The following is a 14753-nucleotide window of genomic DNA, read 5'->3' as shown; positions in this document are numbered from 1 at the left end:
AATTAAATTCCAGTATCACCTACAGGTTCATCACCAACAATAGCAGCATCATTACCCAAAAAGTTGATTGCTTTCAGCAAGAAACTCAATATCAGATTTAGCAATTACAAATTTCCCTATATTTATTTTATTCCCAAGTTCCATAAAAACCCCATAGGCTTCAGGTTAATCACTTCCTTCAAATACGGTTATGCCCATAAACTTGGAAAAACACTGGAACGGTTACTAAAACCTATTATGGACAGCCTTTCCGATAGCAAATTATTAATAACAATCTGCCAGTCTTAAATGCTCTAAAAACTAATAACATCACTCATGTGCAAACATGTGACTTCAACAGTCTATTCACCAGCATAAACCAAGTACTTAAAATCAGTGCTAAATATAATTTACAACAACTACTTAAATATTATTGGTTGTAAGTCTGTCTTTTGGAATAACCTAGTCAATCTCAGCAAAAATTACATTTTTGACAGTAAATCTATCTGCTTACAAACCATAGGTAGCCCTGCTAGCTGCATCTTAGCCAACCTACACCTATACTTGGCCGAGAAAGCCCTACCCGCAGACATACAGCTTTATAGATACATTTACAACTTGATCATTTTCAACTACCCAACTTTTAAACAGGACTTTGCTGGTTTTTACCCCATAGAACTAACCCTGGATAAAACAAATAATAATGACCTTTCAGCCAACTACCTAGACCTAGACATAAAAATCGACAGCCCCCATACTACTATCAACAAAAGAGAAGCTTTTAGCTTCAAGGTAGTCAGTCTTACCCATTGGCACTCTAACGTTTCTAAAAAAGTTCATGCAAACAATTCTTTCCCAATGTATAAGAATTGCTACAATATGCAATAGCATCAGCCTATTTTCAGACAATAAAATATTCTACAATAAATGGCAAAGGTAAAGAAAGTCCACATGAGAAGCATGCAAAAGTTCAATAAATTTACCAGTAAAAGTACTTTGCCCTAAAAGCATTTGTATTGTTGCTCATTCAGTAAACATACAGTGGGTGTTATCGGTCAGGAGTAGAAATTGAATCCCATGGGAGATTAAAACCCTCCCGAAGTGGAGGGGGTAACCTGACATTTTTTCTTTAGAATCACTGGTGGACTAGTGGATAAACTGTTTATTAAAAAAAAAAAAGAGGCAAGGTAAATGAAGCCCACACAAGAAGCACGACAAACTTTGAAAAAGCTTGCCAGTGAAACTATGTTACGAACATTTTTTACGATGCCAGAACTTCCAATATGACTCCGTTCGTGATTCAATTAGTGATTCTAAATAAAAAAGGTCAGGTTACCCCCTCCACTTTGGGATGATTTCAAGCTCCCGTGGCATTCAACTGCTACTCCAGACCGATAACATCCACCGTCTGTTTACCGAGCAATCAATAATACAAATGCCGTTACAGCAAAGTACTTTTACTGGTAAATTTCATCAAACTTTTGCATGCTTCTCGTGTGCACTTTCTTTACCTTAGCCCAATAAATTACTACATAATAAATTCCCGGCTGCTTTCCTCTGCCATCACTTCACAAAAGCATTTAACATTATTAAATTTAAATATATTAAAAACTACGACCCAGTTCTAAACATCATGTCAGTAAACTAACCTCCTTTACATTCTAGCTTGTACGTATTTATAGTTTCGTATCCCCTTGACTCTGTCGTGTCTCACAGTATGGAAAGCTTGTGCAAACAGATTGTCTATTGATGGGGGTATTATGTTTCTCGTCTTGTCATCGTTTTTGTGTATCCTTATATATATATATTTTTTTTATCTCATTCTTTATCTTATTTTGATTTCTTTAACATTGCCACTATTGACTTAAACACATGAGGCAATTGTCCAGTCATCCGTCCAGGGGGCCATCTGTGGTTTGGGCTTGCAACCCCGGACTGCCCGAGTACTATTTTATTCACCTCCATTTTAATTACTTTCAGCCATTCTTTTTACTACATTTTTTCTCGTGAGCAATTAGACTGGCCGAAAGCAATATCGAGATGCTATTTCTTTACTATCATTACTGGTTTCTTCTATTACAAAGTGCGGTGTCTTTTCCACGCTACTTTGTTAGTTTTTGTTTTCTCCCTCTGCTGGCTTTTTGCCTCATCTGTTAAATTGATCACTTCCCCATCATATGGGTACAGCACCAGATTACGATTTTACACCTTCTCCCCTACACGGGGCTACTTCAACTGACATATTTATATTTATATATATATATACCACACGTGAACACTTAACTCTCCTTCAATCACCATTGACGTCTTCCGGTCCACACAGACAGTAAATTCTCTTGTTTTTACCCCATCTCTTAGATTTTTTTTTTTTTTTGAGTTTAAATTTTATACTTTTCTTTCCACAGGTTTTTTTTATCATTTTTATTTTTATAGTATATGTATTATTTTTATAAAACTAATATTTTATAGTTTATGTATTATTTTATTCTTCCTTCTGATCTCTGTCGGGTTGGCTATGATGTATATGTATACCGTATGTATATCATAACAGAAACAGAGACCTGGACTATTGTTGTGGCTCCTACAATTTTTGCTGCCAACCCTTTTGAAGAAATAGTTAAAGTCCTAGGACCCACAGCTTTTGGTTCGCTTATTAATTGCATTTTATATTTATTTCAGGTAAATTGATTTTTTACTTACAGGGTCTTCCTATTCTTCCATGGTTACTACACCCTATATAAGGCGCCTCCGTAGCCAGGTGGGCAGGAGCAGCAGTGCATAGCACACGCTTCTTGATTAGACCGGGGTTCGAGCCCGTGACCACCAAATACGGAGGATGTGGAAAGGTCGGGGAATGACAACTGCATATCCTCGGAGCAATATGGCCTTAGTTGTTAATGCTCCTAAAAACCAAAACAACAACAACAACAACTACACCTTATAGCTCAACTCCCCTACCATATATACAAATATACTGATTTTTACCTTTTTGTCTATATATATATATATATATTGAATAATGCTGAAATGTGCTTCCTTGCATCACAAATGATGCAAGGAAGCATCATTTGTATGCTTCCTTGCATCATCTGATATATATTCCATCAGTGCCTCAAAAGTAAAACCTGTCAACAACAATTTTCATGCTTGGTAAAGCACCATTTAATCTGATAAATCGTTAATCAACTTTTATTGATTTAACCCTAACAAAGAAGTTTGCCAGTGATGTGAACAGTTTCTTTACCTTTCTTGCTGATTAGCATGTGATGCAAGAAAGCAAGCTTATTTAGCATCAGCCAAAAAAAAAAAAAAAAAAACTCATCCCATTTCACCTATCCATTTACTCCAAAAGTTTGGCTAGTTCAACCTTGAATTTATTTAAGCTCTCAACTTCCACAATGGCAGTCTGTTCCAGCAATCAACCACCCACTGGCTAAAGGCAAATTTCCGCACATTTATTCTACAACTGTCTTTCCTCAGTTTTAATTTATGCCCCCTCAGGTGCAGAATCTGAGCAAGAGGAAGAATCCCAGCAGCATTGAGTTAGCTCAAACCATTCAAGGATTTATACACCTCTATCAGATCACGTCGCAAGTGCCTAGTCTCCAGATGCTGCATTTTGCAGAAGTTAAGCCCATCTTCATAACAGCAAACCTTTGTTCCACTCACTAATCTTGTTGCCCTTCTGTGTACTTGTTTTAGTAGCGCAACATCATTTCCTAAAATGAGGCCTCCAGACCTGTATGCAGTACTCAAGGATGGCCTGACCATTGCCTTATACAAGGGGATAATCACCTACTTATCCCTGCTAGCAAAATTCTTATATATCATGGACAAGACCCCATGAACTACTCTTTGCAGCCTGTCTGCACTACTCAGAAAACTTCATATCTGACTGCACAATTACCACCAGGTCTTTTTCATTCTTCACTACCCCAAGTGTATTACTGCCCAGTTGGTATGTTACTGCTACCCATATGCAGTATTTGCATCTGTCAGTGTTATACTTCAGTTTCCATTTGTCAGCCCATCTGCTCAATTTTTCTAGATCCTGTTGCAGTAACATACCATCCTTACTGTTATTAACAACCCTACCAACCTTGGTATCATCTGCAATCTTGGACATTAAGCCTGATCAATACTTCATCAATACTATTCATCAATACCCTTCATCAATACTATTCATAAATACAGGAAACAACAATGGGCCCAATGCAGATCCTTAGAGAACTCCACTAATAACATTAGTCCAGGAAGAGCAGTGTCCATTGATTACCACTCTCTGTCTTCTCCCACTCAACCATCCTTTTATCCATTTGTAGCAACTTGCCCTTAATGCCATACTGCTCCAACTTACACAGTAGTCTTCTATGTGTAATAGTATCAAAAGCTTCCCTAAAATCCAAGTACAGGTCGACCATCACTAATAATCTGGCCACTGGTAATCCTGTTCCACCACTAATTCAGACATAATTTCCATGAACATAATTTCAAATTTCTGGGGTCAGCGCACTGCTGCTACTGTTTTGGTGGCATTGGTTACAGCATCAGCTGTTGGTACGAACTCATAAACACTGGCAAGCCAATCCTACTTGTTTTTCTGCATTTATTATTATACCCTGCTCACATTTAGCCCCAGCCATGGTTCCAATACATAAAGGAAGTGCTTCTCGTGGCGTAAAGCGCAAACACTGTACATTGCCCGTAACAGATTAAGTTAAACCTCTGAAAAAACTTGACTGCGGTGTGTCTGTTAGAAGTTCAATTCTGCTTAGTTGTAAATTCAAGCAATTTCTCTCAGTTCCTCTTATTTTAGTAATTTTCCTTTAGCCATTCCTTTTTAGTTTTTTTTTTTTTTTACAACACACTTGTACAAACTTGTGGAAAAATACAACACAATATGATGGATAATACAGTGTGCTAACAAACTTGTTTTCACAAAATATCTAACAATACTGACAAACTTATTGCAACGTTTGAGAGTTTATTTTATCAAAATTAATTTTATTACAGGGCTTGCAATAAACTAATCACAAACAACCTTCATATGTATGCCGTAATAGAGTCACACATATGTGGCAGACACGGCTTCTCAAGAAATAAAGTAACATACTGGGTCACATATATGCGACACAAAAAAAAAACCTTATTTTAAAATATTTTAAGCAAAAAAACGACAACACTGACATTACAATATATTAGAATTACTAATCAAATTATTTGCTAAATATTTTTTTGGCCCTGGGGAATATTTTTTCTTAAACTAGTTTGGCAGTCAACGTGTTAAAGGTAGGATGAGGTGGTTAGCTGTTGGGTAAACTGTATGTGCTAATCTAACCACCGGTGATCCAGCACTCCCACAGGTTGCAACGCTACTGGATTAGTGATGGTCGACCTGTATGTAATATCAAAATTATTTTTTGAATCCAGCTCCTTTGTGAACACATCATAGTATCCAGTCAAATTGGTCACACAAGACTTCCCCTTAACAAACCCATGCTGTGTTTGAATTATAACTGCAGTCTTGTCTAGATGATCCTGCAGTGCTTCTTTAACCAGTGACTCCATTATTTTCTCAGGAAAAGAAGTTAAACTAACAGGTCTGTAATTACTTGTGTCACTTTTCAATCCCTCCTTTGTGAACTGGGAAAACATTTGCACATCTTCAGTCTGTGGGGACATCCCCCTGAGTCCAAGGATGCCCTCATTATCGTGGCTAAGGGCTTGTTTGCTTCCTTTCCTGCCTCCTTTAATAAAACTGGATAGATCCCAACCACCCCAGGTGCCTTTCTTATGTTTAACTTCGCAATTTTTCCTCCACTTTGCTCTCAGTTATAATAAAATTATTTAGCTCCCTGCCAGAGTTTGACAAACTTCTGGCATTCTCCTCCCTGAATAAAATGTAGATGCAAAATACTCATTTAGTTTGTCAGCTACCTGAGCAGATTCATCAACAGTTGAACCATCGATATCAAGTGGACCAATCTGATTCATCCCCTTCCTTCTAGAGTTTACATAAGTAAAGAAGTCTTTATTGTTTTTCTTTCATGCTTTGCCAAAGATTTCTCGTAATCTGCCTTTGCTTGCCTAACCTCCTTTGTCACTTGATTACAGACTATCTTGTATCCTCAATAGGCATCTGTCTCTCATAATAATTTATATGCATCCTACGCATTTTTTTTTCTCTCTGCCACAAGTCTCATTAGTTCATTTTACATCCATTTAGGCCCAAACCTTGAATAGTATTTCTTAGTTCGTACGAAAACCCTAGTATCTTCCTTGACTGCTTCCCATTTAGAGTTTGCTGTTGGTAACACCATCATCAGTTAGTCCCACTGACCCCTGTAGTCTCTTTACGAAAGCAAAAATCCTTCCCCTTACTCCCGATGGTAGTTACATCTTTGAGTAAATCCCACATCAGTACAGTACTGATGTGGGAACCACTAGGTAGCAGTGATCACTGCTACCTAGTGGTTCCTTTATCTGCAGATTCTTAATGCATGAAGAATCACTGCTGATAATTAGATCAAGAGTATTACTCCCTCTAATTGGTACGGGGGGTGAAACAGGAAACAAGTTGATTGATTTAATAAACTTTTATGAAGCCATTACTCCCTCTAATTGGTACGGGGGTGAAACAGGAAACAAGTTGATTGATTTAATCAACTTTTATGAAGCCAACACTATACACATTGTCTGCTGCATGTCTGGGTTTGATTCCAGTTGATGATTGAGGAATTTCTAAAATCCTCTTCGTTTGAGGTTAATTATCTGATCTCAGCAGGTCTTGGAGTAGAGTTTCCATGAGTTACATTTCCAGGTTTTTAACAAACTTTCTACATAAAATATTAATATGAAGTTGAATTTTTGATGCCAATAGTGTGTTATGAATTTTCCCTTGGGTAGCACTTAATGGTGTCTTCTTGCAGTGGTCTGGGAAATAACAGTCATACTTGTTCCGGAGTCAGGTGCTGTGGATTAATAGATGCCCAAGCTTTGACACTTGCCTGGCCCATAGTTAGCATTAGCATTAGTAGAGGCATCTGATGCAAGAAAGCAAGCTTACGCAGCATCAGCCAAAAAAAAAAAAAAAAACCAACAAAAAAACCACTTCCACTTCACCCCTCTGTTCGTTCGAAATACCTGTCCAGCTGAGCCTTAAACTTATTTAGGCTATCATAGGCCTTATGCTCATCAGCATCTAGCATTATTATGCTCATGTGTACTTTCTAAGATCAGCTTGAGGTGTTTCCGAGTATGTGCCATAGTGGATAAGATCCTGAAGCTTGACTCCTTTTGGTGTCATGTTGTGGTCTCTACAGTTCAAAAGAAAGCTTAATATACCACTAAGAGTTGAATGGAATTTGCACTGACACTGTAAAGCTTTTTAATTGTGAAGACTGTTTTAGGAATCCCATTAAAACTTTTGGGATTGGTAAAGGGCACGATTATATGCAAGTAGATAATTAGAAGAATAAAACAGCACTTCACTATTTGTAGAGATAAAACATTTGTCTGATTGAAAAATATTAATAAACTATGTTATATACTTCACAAATAGCATGTGAAAATTAGACTACAATTACATCTTAATCATGAAGTTATGTAATATATTTTCTGAATTTGTCACTCTAAAAAGGGTGACAAATCCCTTCCTCCCATTGTTCTCACCTCACCATTTCTAAAGTGAAAAACCCATCAATTGTCAAGTCTTCTGTCCAGTCATTAATTGCCAATGTTGGATCTCATCAGTATATATTGATCCATAGGTGATACTTTGGCTATTACTCATCTTTGGACAGTTTGGTGGCATTGGTTACAGCATCAGCTGTTGGTACGAACTCATAAACACTGGCAAGCCAATCCTACTTGTTTTTCTGCATTTATTATTATACCCGGCTCACATTTAGCCCCAGCCATGGTTCCAATACATAAAGGAAGTGCTTCTCGTGGCGTAAAGCGCAAACACTGTACATTGCCCGTAACAGATTAAGTTAAACCTCTGAAAAAACTTGACTGCGGTGTGTCTGTTAGAAGTTCAATTCTGCTTAGTTGTAAATTCAAGCAATTTCTCTCAGTTCCTCTTATTTTCAGATAAACTTAAGCAGTTGCTTTTGACATTCCTAAGACTTTTGCTCATTTTTAGCATTAAAAGTCTCCACTGCCTTTCTTTCTTTTTTTTTTTTTTTTTCCTTCTAAGGATAGTCAATTTTCTCTCAACTTGCTTATCACATGTGATGGTAGATGTCTCTGTCTTCTAACTTATCAAGTAATGCTGAAGTTTCCCAAGGTTCTTTCTTCCACTTTTCCCCTCCTGTATATTAATGACCTTCTTCCACTAACTAAAAATCATATCCATAGTTTCACTGATGATAGCCGGCCTTTTACTTGGCACATTATAGCCACAGATGCTAACACACCATAAAACTCAGGCAAACAAGATAGCCAGTAGGATTCTGTGCAAAAGGTGTTAGGGTGGTGACATGATAGGACATGTCTTATTGTCACTTACCTTTAACCAAGTGTGTCTGAGTGATTCATTCCAAAGGTCTGTTTCATTTGAATGACCCATAGAAGGATGAAATAATCCTCCAAGGCTTAGAAAAATAGTGAAGCATATAAAATTGAAAATAACTGTAAAATAATCAGAAGCATGCATAAATAAAACAGATTAATGAAAATTATTGAGAAGAGTTTTGTCACAGAAGATTGAAATAGTAAATGTAATTTTATTTTCACAAATAGCTGTACACACACACATATGTATTTCCCCCTCCACTCCCACACAGCAGTTGAGATCACATTTTTAAGTTGTTGGCCTCAAACTAACTGAAATAGGATTTATATCTGAAAATTAGATATGTTCAAGATCTAAAAGATAAAAACAAGCATTGCATTATGTTGCTTGATAATTTTTCTTTATTAACCTGTTTATATTTGAATATAATGCTATATAATTCACTGTCAATAAAATTGCTTCTGGTTTCAGGGTGAAGATTCATCTTCCAGAAGAAAAAGCAATATTGTATGTTATGCAGTGGCAATTATGACAATTGTTTTTATTGGTGGTGGTGTACTCATGGGAGTAATTTTTATAATTGTTGAATAAGATAGTACTACAATATAATTTGACAATTGTAAGAGAGACCTCCATCTTGAAAACAGTTCCGTCCATCTTTCCCAAAGTGTGAGCACTGAAATGCTCATTAGAAATCCAGGATGAAGGTTTCATTCTGTTAGCACAGAAATGGGCATATCTGCTTTAGTTACAACAGTCCTTAGCTCTGATCACAAATGTGATATTTTATATCAGTTTCTTCACTCAATAGAAATTTTTTAATGAAATAAAATGCATCTTTTAAAAAATGCATAATGTAAAATACACATTAGAGTAATTAAGGTTTTCTGTTATAAAAAATCTGTTTTTCTCCCATGATGGTTGAAGGGTAAGATCCTTATTAGAAAAAGCCTTATGTATAAAGTGTATATACACTCTTGCTCGATCTCTCACACACTCAGAGATTAGTGCACTGTGAGTTTATTGCTCTAGTCTTCCAAGAAGATCTCAGGGTTACAAGATTGTATATGTAAATAGCAGCTTAGTAGATGTATAAATTTAATTTTGGTAATTTCTTATTGTTTTATTTGCAAATAATGATACGACTAAAAGATATTTTTTCTGGCTCTGAATGGACTTCAGAAACAAAATGGTGGACCTTATATATGATGTGTTATGCAGCAGTTGCAAATTGGTCATGTAAGAATGCTACCAATAATTGTAAATTTTTAGACCAGGTATATGAGCCACAGTGTGCTCAGATTTTTTTTTTTTTTTTTTTTAAATGAATAAAAACATTGCCTTAAGTTTTGCATCAAGATTGGTAAAATAGCTTCAGAAATAAGTGACATGGTAGAAAGAGCCTTTGGAGAAGATTTGGATTTATCAAAAGCACCAACATTCAGTGATTTTTAAGATTGAAAGACCATTTACACTGCATTGTGTTCCTGAGGTCCACTACCTCCACACTGCTTCTCAACTTTTCAAAGATGAAATTGAAGCTCCAAGGCAAAACATTTAATGATGTCTTGGAAGTTGACATAATGCTTGACATAATGACATAATTGTAGCTGGACATAATGCTCTGTGTGTGAGATGCAGGAAGAATGAGAAAATTAAACATTTTGATGCATAAATTACAGTCATCGAAGGGATTAAATAAGGGGTGGGGCCCTGTACTCAGCTGTCCAACTTTGTTCGAGAGTCTACCTTCATGCATATAGCTACACAAGAAGAAAGAAGGTCACACTATGAGTATAAGATGCTGACTATATAGGAATCAGGTGTCATACTTAGTATCAGGAAAATGGGTATGCAGTATGGATAGATAGACATTCCTAAAAATGAAATTGAAGCTCTAAGGCAAAAGGTTTAAATTGGTTCCAGCAATCAGGATGTCTGCCACAATATATATATATCAAAAGGTGATGTTGTTGTACATGTTGATATTAGTGATATTAAGCATAGGCAGTTTAAGGTTTTACTTAATAGACATGAGTTAATGTTACAGAAAAAGTCACAAATTAGCCAAATTCAAAAGTGTCAGGAATTTTGCCAAGGTATGACAGGCCATGATGAGAGGTCAGTTCATGATGATAGCCTTGCCAATCAGTTTGGTCCTGGAGAAATTGTATAAGGCTCATGGGGTAAAAATTTTCTTAATATGCTCTGTGGTTTAATAGAAGGGAGTGCAGGAATATTTGCTGATGTTATCAAGGCAGTGTTAGGTGTTTTGGTGAATCTGTTAGTTTGGTGGGAAGGGGAAGAGATATACAGACTAACAGTTTAATGACACATATAACTAGAAGTGGATTTGTTTGATTCTTGTATTGCTTCTATTGGCACTTGCAGTAGATCATAAAATGTGGATAGATTTATAAGTTCTACTGGAGCCCACATAGAACAAACAACTATATGGGCTATGTTCGAGTTATTAAGAACACAAAAAGGTATGTATGTGTGTATATATATATATATATATATATATATATATATTTTTTTTTTTTTTTTTATTATGCTCTAATCCTAGGAGCATAATAAGTAAATTTGATTAACACAAAGTATTGGTTAATTCACAGATGATTCATCATTACAGAAATACAAACTGATCTAACCTAATGTACTGTCAGGTAAGATTTAAAATACTGCCTTGTGTATGGATTTTTTTTAAAAAGAATACTGAGCATATAACTGTAGTACTAATTTCTAACACTTGCTAGCACACATACCCAAACATCTTTTAATAAATTTCAAAAATTTCAAAAATATTTTATTACCACATTAAAGATAAGTAATTAACATTAATCAGTAAAATAAAACTTAAAACAGTTATTTAAAAATAAAGATTAGCAATACCCTCATATACAATACTTAAATTTTAGTTTAGTTTGGTTATTAGTAATATCTTTTGCTAGAATGCATTACTGTATAAAGCCTCTTAATAGACAATATTTTTTGTGTAGACTTTCCATGATGGAGGTCTGAGCCTTGCCTGTATTGCTTACACCATTAATTTGGTGATAAAATATTTTTGAAAATTTGACTTTTATTGAAAGATATGAGGGCTATCCCAAAAGTAATACACAAAAGCAGTAAATTTAAAATGAATTTCTTTTATAACATAATTTACATTAAAAACCTTTGATAAAATCTCCTTCACACATTCTAGCTGCTTCCCAACATTCAGGTAATTTCTCAATGGTAAGTGGCTGCTGCATTGGTCACTGCTACACTCAACACATCTAAAGATAGATATCTTTCTCTCCATGCAACCCTTCCTTAAATTTGAGGAAGAGATCATAATTGCAAAGATTTATATCAGGATGGTGAGTTAGTACTTGTAATCAGCGAAAACAAGCTGAATGATCTGTATGATGAGGCCTTGCATTATCATGACTTGAGTATGGGCACACCAGCTTCCAATGTCTTTAGCTGTTTCTGACAAATAAATGCTACATAAGTCTCCAGTTACTATTTTCCAAGTAGAACATGATCAGCAGCAGTAATACCCTTCCAATTGCAGGCCATGATTACCATTTGTTTTGCCATTGATTGTTGCTAGCAACATTTAGAAAGGTGTAGAAAAGATATAATGCTTCCACTGAGTTGATTGTGACTTCAGTTTTGTAAGTCCATGTTTCATCAATGGATGCAACAATGAGTTTTAACATTTAGCTCTTCAGATTTTTCACATTAGAGACGCCTCCATAGCCGAGTGGTCAGGAGCGGGAGTGCAGTAGCACACGCTCTTTGAGTAGACCGGGGTTCAAGCCCCTGACTGCTGAATACGGTCGATCTGCCAACCTGCACTGGACCAGCGTGGTAGATTATGGTCCATTTCCCTCAGCATGAATAGTTGAGGAGGCTTCCATCCTGCAGTGGGTTGATAATGGCTGCACTTTACTTTTTTTTTACTTTTATTAGGAGTAGCATATAGAACAAGAAAGCAAGCTTATACAGCCACAAAAAAAAAAAAAAAAAACCCTTCCCATTTCACCTATCCAGTAGTTTGTCTAGTTCTTCCTTGAATTTGTTTAAGCTATCTATTTCCACAACAACAGATGGAAATTGGTTCCAGCAATCAACTACCTGCTGGCTAAAGTAAAACTTCTGCTCATCTATTTTGCAACTATCCTTCCTCACTTTGAATTTATGCCCCCTCACATGCATAATCTGCCCAAGGGGAAAAATCTCATGAGCATTCACCTTGCTCAATCCATTCAAAGCCTTAAAAAACCTCAGTCAAATCACCTTGCAGATGCCTAGTCTCTAGCTGCTGCAGTTTGCAGAACAAAAGCCTTTCTTCATATGAACACCCTTTTGTTCCCTTCATGAATCTTGTTGCACTTCTCTGTAACTACTCCAGCAGCTCTACATCCTTCCTAAATTGAGGCCACCAGACCTGTATGCAGTACTCAAGATGTGGCCAGACGATTGCCTTGTACACTAGAATAATTACTTCCTTATTCCTGTATATCATTGACTGAGCTGTCCTGGCAGCTAGTCTGCACTGCTCAGAGAACTTCACAATTACCCCCAGGTCTATTTTATTTTCTGTTACCCTAAGTGTAGTACCACACAGTTAGTACATTACTATAGGGTTACTGCCACCCAAATGCAGTACTTTGCATTTGTCAACGTTAAGCTTCAGTAACTATTTCTCAGCCCATCTGCCTAATTTTTGTAGATCCTATTACAATAGCATACTGTCATTGACCACCCTGCCAAACTTTATATTGTCTGCAAACTTGGACAGCCTGATATGCCTACAACAATGGGGACTGAACATTAGTTTACAAAGAGCAGTGTCCATTGATAGCTACTGTCTTCTGTCACTCAACCATCCCTTTATCCATAGCAGTAATTTTCCATTAGTGCCACTCTGCTCCAATTTGTATATCAATCTTTTATGTGACAGTATCAAAGGCTTTCCTGAAATACAAGTTCATATGGGCGCCTCTGTAGCCGGTTGGGAAGGAGCAGCAGTGCGTAGCACACACTTCTTGATTAGACCGGGGTTTGAGCCCACTAGCCACCCATGTCGACTGGATGAACTGCCTTAGATTTTGTGCTTTTTAACCAAGAGCATAATCCCTCCCCCTCCTTTCTGTATACATTGTAATCCCCATATTAAAATTATGCATGCTCTTATATTTGAGTGACACCACATCTCTGAAATCTCAATGTCTATATTTGATGACTTGACCAGCACTTCAAATTCATTTACTATGCTCCTATTTTTATTCTCAGTTACCCTAACAGAGCCCATGTATTTACCTTCTTGTCAGTAACATGCAAGTAATTGCACTACAATTTTTTTCATGCTTTGCTCATCCAACAGCAAAGGTAGGATCCATTGGGTGGCAGCCTTTTGTTTTTGTAACATACAGTCAAAATTTGGCAAACATGATTTGTTATACCAGTTCAGTATTCCAGATTTGTTGGCTGTTTCCTAACAGGTTATATATCTTGTTGTCCTCTAAAATGGTGATAATAATGACTAACAGTATGTTGTCTGTAGATAACCTCAATCTGTCTGTGCATTGCTTGTCTTTCAACACTGGTCTGACTGTTGACAAAACCTTTGAGACCAATGTGAAATTGTGCTATGATCTACTGTTGACCACTGTAAAGTTTAAATTTTCATAAAAGATCTTTGATCTGAAACTGTAATCTGACCTGAAGCAATATCATCACCTATTTTTAAATGCCTGTACATAGACATTCACTGCAGGGACTCGGTTTCATACACACTAACATTGAGGTTAAACTTCAAATTAATATCTTGATAAAGGTCTGTTGTACAGGTGTATGGAGCAAGGAGCATGTGCACAATGTATGCTGCTCCTGGTAAATGTTAGGAGTTAGTACTATACAGGTAGTTCTTGTATAGTACTAATTAACTTTTCAAGTTAATTCGTTTCTAGTGTGCAGTCGTAATGTGAAAACTCAAAGCAGGAATTTATTTTCCATATATGTAATGTTAAAAACAGAGATTTTGTTCTCAACGATGAAATTTTACCATAGTAATATTAAATAAAGATTAACAAAACAATAGTTCATGCTTAAACAATGATTTATTTATCCAAAGAAATGAAAATAACCTTTAAAATCAAGCAAATTATAATAAAAAATTATTTGTCATACAAATGTTAAAGAATATTTATTCTTCATCATCATCGACTAAATGCACACTTGTTGATGGTTCATCACTCAT

General features: G+C 36.2%; 1 protein-coding gene across 6 annotated transcripts in view; it reads left to right on the top strand.

The window, feature by feature from the left end:
- The window catches only part of LOC150089351 (uncharacterized), a 326575-nt gene extending 317319 nt beyond the window's left edge, over positions 1–9256 (top strand). For 5 of the 6 annotated variants that reach the window (XM_090368533.1, XM_090368532.1, XM_090368531.1 and 2 more), the window contains one exon: positions 8969–9256. In XM_090368533.1, the coding sequence (XP_090224659.1) occupies positions 8969–9088 (120 nt within the window). In that variant the 3' untranslated portion in view covers positions 9089–9256. The remainder of the gene's footprint in view (positions 1–8968) is intronic. The other variant, XR_016546662.1, reaches the window with a different exon arrangement.
- Positions 9257–14753: the final 5497 nt, after the last annotated feature.

The sequence above is a fragment of the Mastigoproctus giganteus genome, chromosome 2 (assembly GCF_048544385.1).
Source record: "Mastigoproctus giganteus isolate SK-2022 chromosome 2, ASM4854438v1, whole genome shotgun sequence".
Lineage (NCBI taxonomy): Eukaryota > Metazoa > Arthropoda > Arachnida > Uropygi > Thelyphonidae > Mastigoproctus > Mastigoproctus giganteus.
The sequence above is the reverse complement of the archived record's forward strand: the minus strand, read 5'-3'. Positions and strand labels throughout refer to the sequence as shown.